At 50.1% G+C, this 7,512-nt stretch overlaps 1 protein-coding gene across 1 annotated transcript in view; it reads left to right on the forward strand.

The window, feature by feature from the left end:
- The window catches only part of LOC118780877 (procollagen galactosyltransferase 1-like), a 23,602-nt gene extending 19,920 nt beyond the window's left edge, over positions 1 to 3,682 (forward strand). Inside the window, exons 10-12 of the mRNA XM_036533628.1 lie at positions 128 to 255; positions 1,178 to 1,384; positions 1,807 to 3,682. Coding sequence (XP_036389521.1) covers positions 128 to 255; positions 1,178 to 1,384; positions 1,807 to 2,074 — 603 coding nt within the window. The 3' untranslated portion in view covers positions 2,075 to 3,682. The remainder of the gene's footprint in view (positions 1 to 127; positions 256 to 1,177; positions 1,385 to 1,806) is intronic.
- The last annotated feature ends 3,830 nt before the right edge of the window (positions 3,683 to 7,512 follow it).

The raw sequence follows: 7,512 nt of genomic DNA on the forward strand, positions 1-7,512 counted from the left end.
CTATGCAGTCTGGCTTGCGGAGGTCTGTGTGTGTGTGTGTGTGTGTGTGTGTGTGTGTGTGTATATCTGCTTGTGTATGTGTCTGACGCTGCTGTGTGTGTGTGTGTGTGTGTGTGTGTGTGTGTAGATCGTGGAGCGGGGGTTGAAGGTCTCCCTGGTGATTGAGGACGACCTGCGGTTCGAGGTGTTCTTCAAGCGCCGCCTGCAGAACCTCATGTACGAGGTGGAGAGCCAGGGCCTGGACTGGGACCTCATGTGAGTGTGACACCTAGTGGCGCCCTCCGGAGCTGCGCTATATCATCATCCTTCTGCCTCAGCCGAGATATCTGGTCGACTTGCTACATGAGACGGAGGGCACAACTCCTTCAGCTACCTTTTTCTGTCAGGGCTGGTCCCTTGGCCTTTCACCTTGACTGGGTCCAGCTGCAAGGCAGAGGCACTGTTTGCCCCATAGCTGATGTAGGGCTTGGTACAGGGCCGGGCGTGTCCACACACAGGTGGGCCAAGCCCTAAATACATTTTGCAGGGTCCCTACTCCTCCCTACTCCTCCCTTGTGCTATATACTGTTACACAATTGCAACAGTATGGTGTAGCTGTAAAGAGCAGGGCTTGTAACGCAAAGGTTGCCAGTTTGAGTCCCTGGCAGTGCACTGCTGCTGCTGCTGTACCCTTGGGCAAGGTGCCTAACCCAGAATAGCCTCGGTCCAGGTCTGTAATCGGATAACAATGTAAAAATTGTAAGCTACGTAAGTTGCTCTGGGTAAGAGCATCTGCTAACTAGATGTGAAGTGTTACTGTGAATGTATGAGGAGGAAATGAATTAGGTTATGAATAGGTTTTAGGGCTGTCTCTCACACCCCCCCTGTCCCTCACCCTGCACCCCCTCCACATCTCTCTCTCTCTCACACACACACACACACTCACACTCACACTCACACTCACACTCACACTCACACTCACACTCACACTCACACTCACACTCACTCTCTCTCTCTCTCTCTCTATCTCTCTCTCTCTCTCTCACACACACACACACACACACACACACACACACACTCTCTCAATACCCCTCTCCCTGTTGTTCTCACTCTCTCTATTTCTCTCTCCCACTCTTTCTCTCCCTCACTCTCTCACTCCCTCTCTCTCCTTCCCTCTATCTCTCTGTCTGTCTCTCAGATATGTTGGAAGAAAGAGGATGCAGGTGGATCATCCGGAGAAGTCTGTTCCGAATATCCACAACCTGGTGGAGGCAGACTACTCCTATTGGACACTCGGGTACATGATATCCCTGCAAGGGGCCCAGAAGCTGCTGAGGGCGGAGCCTCTGAAGAAGATGCTGCCGGTGGACGAGTTCCTTCCTGTCATGTACAACAAACATCCTGTGTAGGTGTCTCAGGCGAGTCCAGCAGGGGGCGACGTCTCCTCCCTATCCTGCCCTCTCCATTCCGTTCTCTTCATCTCTTTCCACCCCTCTGCCCCCCACCTATTTTTCTCCTTCTCTCTTTCCCTCATTCCCCAGCCTTCACTGCTCTCTCTCTCTCTCTCTCTCTCTCTCTCTCTCTCTCTCTCTCTCTCTCTTCCCTCCTCTGTCGGACTTTCATCATGTGCGCTATAGTGTGCACTGTTCCCCATCCCTCTCTCCTGTCTTCCCTTCCTCCTCTTCCTCACTCATCCGATTCCCCCCTCTTCCCTCATTCCTTCCCTCTTTCCCCTCGTTTGTTCTCCTGTCCTCCCTCCTCCCTTACCTGCTCCCTCCTGTCTCCCTCTCTTTATGAATAGTTGTGTGTTTTGCCCCCCCCCCCCAGCTCTGACTACATGGAGCAGTTCGAGACGCGGGACCTGAAGGCGTTTTCCGCCGAGCCCCTCCTGGTGTACCCAACCCACTACACGGGCGACCCTGGCTACGTCAGCGACACGGAGACCTCCACCGTCTGGGACAACGAGGAGGTCCGAACGGACTGGGACCGCGCCCGGTCCCGCAAGACCCAGGAGCAGGAGGAGATCAGCACCAAGGCCCAGAACTCAGACGTGCTCCAGTCTGCCCTCGACAGCACCGCCCGCGATGAGCTATGATGACCACCAGGGGGAGACAGAGAGGGGGGACAGCCCGTCTGGGACAGACGGAGTAGTGCTGGATCTCACAGGGCTGTGGGAAGGACAAAAGGGCATCCTGGTGCAGAGAGAGACTGGGGTGGGGTTGGGAATGGGTGCGATGGGGGTTCCACCCTGTTTTGAAGTGTTTTTTTACTCCCAGGGGCTGCTGGGATTGATTTCTGGGAGGATGTGCAGTTTTTTTTCCTTTCCTTAGACATCTCAAGAGTTATTTGTGCTTCTAGACAATGAGGGATGGTGAAACGCATCTTTCAGCCACAAGAGAAAATCTGCGTTGTTGCCTGCTTTCTCCAAAAGAATTTTTTTAATATATGTATTTTTTTAAAAACTTATTTAAACTTCCACCCTCACAATGCCAGAACTGCAGTCTGTCGGACAAGAACATCTGATTGTACCATGGAATGTGTGTTGCAGTTTGATTGGACGATGGCAAGACTGTACTAACCTGATCATTCCTGCTGATGTACCATCCAATGTTAAGAAAACAAACTTTTCTTGAGTCCAGCTGTCATTATCCAGAGGAAGGTGTCTTGTGTTGTTAACGTTTATTCCGAAGGTTTGGGAGTGGCCTGTCTCTCCAGCTCCACAGGACCAAAGCAGTCATCCTTTTAATATATTGTATAATTTTATTGTTTTCCTACATGTATTTTGTTTGTTTGTCTGTCTGTCAGGCATGTCCTGCTGACCAAACCCCACCAACACAGGCTGTCGATCAAAACAAAGAGAAACAGAGGAAGATGAGAGCTCGCAGCCCCTCTCACTCCCACTTCCTCTCTGATGAAAGAACACCTCCTGTGTGACCACGACCCGGTCTCTGCGCAGCTCTGTCCATTACTGTTGGGTCGGGACTGGTGCGCATGGACACCCTGGCTGACAGGGGGCGGGGGCGTTTCTTTGGGGTGAGGTGTTCAGACCCACGGTGAACCTGAGTTTTACATTCTCAGATTCTGCACAAATTCACAAATTCCCAGCTTTATGCGGACGGGCTGATTTGTTAGCCACAGTACAGAGGACAGGCCATCCATGTGATATAGAGATCAGTCAACATGCGAAGCGTGTGCCACGTGAAGCCCAAATGCATGACCTGTCGTATGTTGCAGCATTCCTGGTGTCCTGAAGGGGGGGGGCGTGGCGTCCTGGCTGTGACTGTGGTGTCAGCCCTGCCCTTGGTGGGGAAGATTGGTGTTCCTCTCTGCTGGTGGTGAAGCTAAAGCCATTCTGATTCGCTGTCTCACTATGAATATTTATGAAGGGGCGTGGTCTGAACATCTGTAGCTAACACACCAACCCGGACAGCACCAAATCTTCCTGCTACCATCTGGGAACTTACAGGGGTACAGAGGATGGAAGGAAGGCAAAACTGACAGTCTCCTGCTTAACCCTCTCTGCCTGGACTTGTAGAATATCTCTGTGCACATTCCGGTCACCTGGGCCATCTTCATGATGGAGGGGCTTTTTCTTACCCCCCCCCCCCCCCCCTGTAAATACAGCCACAAGAAAAAATGCAGTGAGAATGTTGATTGTAGGACTCCGTATCGTAGCAGCGCCCTCCTGGTGGCCATAATGTGAAGTGCGGCGGGGAGGGGAGGGGGGGGGGGGGCAGGGGGGTAGATGGCCAGCTTTTTATTTTGTCAATATTTCTTTTTGTTCTTTTTTTCCCCTAATGTGCCTTTACTCCAAAGAATAAAAATGTCTTTTTTAAAACCAGAGATGTGGGAATTTTTTTTTTAACTCTAAATACACCACAGAGACACCTGCATGGAAGGACTGTAGGAAGTGGAAGGAGGTTTCCTCAACGAAAGTCATTTTTTTCACTCAGTAAATAAGTAGAAAACGGTCTGAGGCTTATTCCTGGGGGATGGGTGACCCCACAGACTCATCAGACGACCTTTCGCAATAACTCAAAATCATAATGATCATCTCATCTCAAGTCTGAGTAATGAAAATGCACCACAAAGAACTGTGATCTTCCTCGGGTGGGCTGATGACGGAGGAGTGCCCTCAACTGTAGTTAATTAAGCTTAATTAACTTTGGGCTCTGGGAGCTGAATTGGGCTCTGTGCCCACAGTTTCCAGAAGCCTGAACCCCTGAGTGTACCACATGTGTCCCTGTTTTCTCTGGTCCTCCCTCTCTCGCTCTCTCTCTCGCTCTCTCTCTCTCTCTCTCTTTCTCTCTCTCTCTCTCTCTCTCTGTCTCTATCTGAATCTCTCTCTCTCTCTGTCTCTATCTGAATCTCTCTCTCTCTATCTGAATCACCCTCTCTCTCTCTCTCTCTCTCTATCTGAATCACTCTCTCTCTCTCTCTCTCTCTATCTGAATCACTCTCTCCTCACACTGTCTCCCCTTACCTCTTTCTCGTCTCTCTGCTCCCCTCTCCCTCCTGTGTTCGCTGTCTCTCTCCCTCTTTCTCTGTCTATCCCCCACCTACTGCTGTTCTCTTCTCTTCCTCTCTCTCCATCCCCCTATTCCTGCAGCTTTCAGTTTCTCCCTTTCCCTCTCTCCCTTCTCCCTGCTGTTCTCACTCTCTCCTTCTCTCCCTTTCCCTCTCTCTCCCTCTGTCTCTCTCTCTCCCTGCTGTTCTCACTCTCTCCTTCTCTCTCTCCTTCTCTCTCTCTCTCTCTCTCTCTGCTGTTCTTGCCCTGTCTCTCTTTCTCTCTCCCTCTATCCCACTCTCCCTGCTGTTCTCACTCTCTCCCTCTCTCTCCCTCTCTCTCTCTCTCTCCGCCAGATTAAAACGTGTGATATTTTCAGCTAAAGAGGCTTACTGGATTTCTGACAAACTTCATCACAATCCCCCAGCGCTTTAAGCGCAACACACACCTACACACGTGTAACGGCACTGCGTCTCTCTCTCTCGCGCGCGCGCGCACACACACACTTAGACACATCCACTGCTGAATCCCACCTTAAACCCCCGGTCAGCCATAATCCTGGTGTGAGCCTGCCTCTCTGTCTCTCTGCCTCTCCATTCCTGTCTCCATGCAACAGAGTTAACACACAGGCCTGCACAGACGTATCTCACAAACTTAAGCCTGTTTCTCTGCATCTCGCACACAAATCTCTCTTTTAAATACACCTCACACATAAACGCCCTCACCTCTCTCGCCCCCTCTCTCCAACTCAAGCATGCTTTATTGGCACGGCTGCGTCAAAGTGCCATGTTGCCAGAGCACACAACATACTATCCAGTGTTACAGCATCCAGCGAATCATTGCATTAACCGGAATTAATAATAAAAATAAAAATAAAAATTGTGGACCTTAATTAATTATTGTGTGTCACTTTCTCCCTCTCTCTCTCTCACACACACACACACACACACAGGCAGAGAGGATTAGCTGTGCTAATCTCTGGGTTAAGGAGTCTGCATATTGGCTACTGTACTGAGGGAAGCTCAGTGGCTCAGTCTGCTCCTCGTCTTCTCCGTCACCTGGAACGAACGGACGCCTCCTTCCCAATATTCCCAGGGTCTGCCACCCCGCTGCCAACCCCTAATTAACCCCCCCACCCCTGGCAGGCAGCAAGGAGGGGTGCGGAGGGTGAGGGACTCTGGTTCTGAACAAGAGAGAGAGGGAGGACTGCCGAACTGAAGCAAATCCATCTCGCGACACCCCTGTTTCCCACTGAGGAGAGACTCGCAGGTGCAGGTGAGTGGACCGCAGGGCTTGAATTGGGCCAGTAGGAGTTTCGGGGTCTGGTACCTTGATTCAGCTCTCCAGGGTTCTGATCCAGAAGACTCCCTGCTGTAAGATCTGGACTCAGGGGCCTGCAGGCCAGCTTTGAGCATTTTTGCTACTGTCTGCATTGGCTGGCAGTGTAGCATAGCGGTAAGGAGCAGGGTTTGTAGTCGAAGGGTTGCTGGTTCTGTTCCTGTTTGGCTGCTGGGGCACTGCTACTGTACCCTTGGACAAGGTACCTAACAAGGATTGTCTCAGTAAATATCCAGCTGTATAACTGGATAAAATTGTAACCTGTGCAAGTTGCTTTAAGGTGTCTGTTAATTGACAATTGTAATTGTATTGTCTGTAGAGTGAAGAATGTCATCCCCCTCCATTAGGTCTTTATGAAAACCCTAAATTTTCCTTGTTTGGGCACAGGCATGGTCATTGATATGTTTTTTCTGTGTGTCTGAGATGTGTCTAATCTCTCGACAGCCGTGTCAGTATGCGATTATCTAGAGCTTGGACCATGATCTTTAGGTCCCTTGTTAGGCGGGGGTCAGTGACAGACTTCCTGTAGGTCACATGTAGTCTCTGATCCCCAGGAGGGTCTGAATAACAGGCGTCAGGTTGCTGTTTGGTTCCAGTCCTGGACCTGACCGGCGCTATGGGGGTACTTAGGGGTACATTGCACCCCCAGACGGACCTCAGTGCACCCCCAGTTGTCTCCTTATATCCCGTTATCTACATAGTATTAATTACCACTATTATTAGTTGGGTGGTTAATACTTTTCTACTTTTTCTTCAGTTTGCTCTATGGTTTTATGCCTCATCAGCTCCCTCTGTAAAAAGTCTGTTCTGCCCCACGCTTTGGGCTAATTCAGCTGTTAGGGGCTTGTTACAAGCAAACCATCCCCAGTGGCTCAGACAGCGAAGACAGTCGTCTCAAGCGGAGGCTGAGCCCCACGGCTCGGGCTCGAACCCAGCCACGCTGGCAATACCCAGGATGCCACAGCTGCAGAACAAACTGGCTTTGCTCCACCAGGTAGACGGGTGGGTGGGTCGCCCAGGGTCGCTCCGCTGCCCCCAGTACTCAGTGACTGTTCGGGTGATGTTGGTGGAGTAGTGCTCCACGAGCTTTGTGGTTTTTGTGGAGCGACAACGTGCATCATCTAGTGGGTACAATTACCAATCACACAAGTTGGGTGGGTGGGAGGGTGCAGGAAAAAGTGGATTAGGTGAAATTTGTAATGGTTGGTTTATTGTTTGATCGATTGATTCATTTATTTATGCATTCATGCATTCCTTTATTTGTTCTCTATATGACTCTTCATCCATTTGAGTTTTTTAGGAAGACTCCTTCTGATGTCAGTTAGATCTGTACCTGGTCCATGGGTATCTATCTGTACTGCTTTGTATTTTGGGAAATGCATGAGTATGCTGGTTGGATGATTGGCTGCATTTACTGACCAAGCTAGTGAGGACTTTCTGAAGTTTGACTCCCAAGTCTATATCAGCAGAGAGTGGCACAACAAAAAGATATTACATTACATTACATAATTATCATTTAGCAGATGCTCTCATCCAGAGCCACTTATATGGGTTATAATTTTATCCAATTCTACAGCTTGATATTCACTGAGGCAATTGTGGGTTAATTATTTTTCCCGAGGGTACAACAGCAGTGCTCCCGTGGGGAATCAAACCAGCAGGATTCTGGTTACAAGCTCCCCCATCAG

Source organism: Megalops cyprinoides, chromosome 1 (genome assembly GCF_013368585.1).
Source record: "Megalops cyprinoides isolate fMegCyp1 chromosome 1, fMegCyp1.pri, whole genome shotgun sequence".
Classification (NCBI taxonomy): Eukaryota; Metazoa; Chordata; class Actinopteri; order Elopiformes; family Megalopidae; genus Megalops; species Megalops cyprinoides.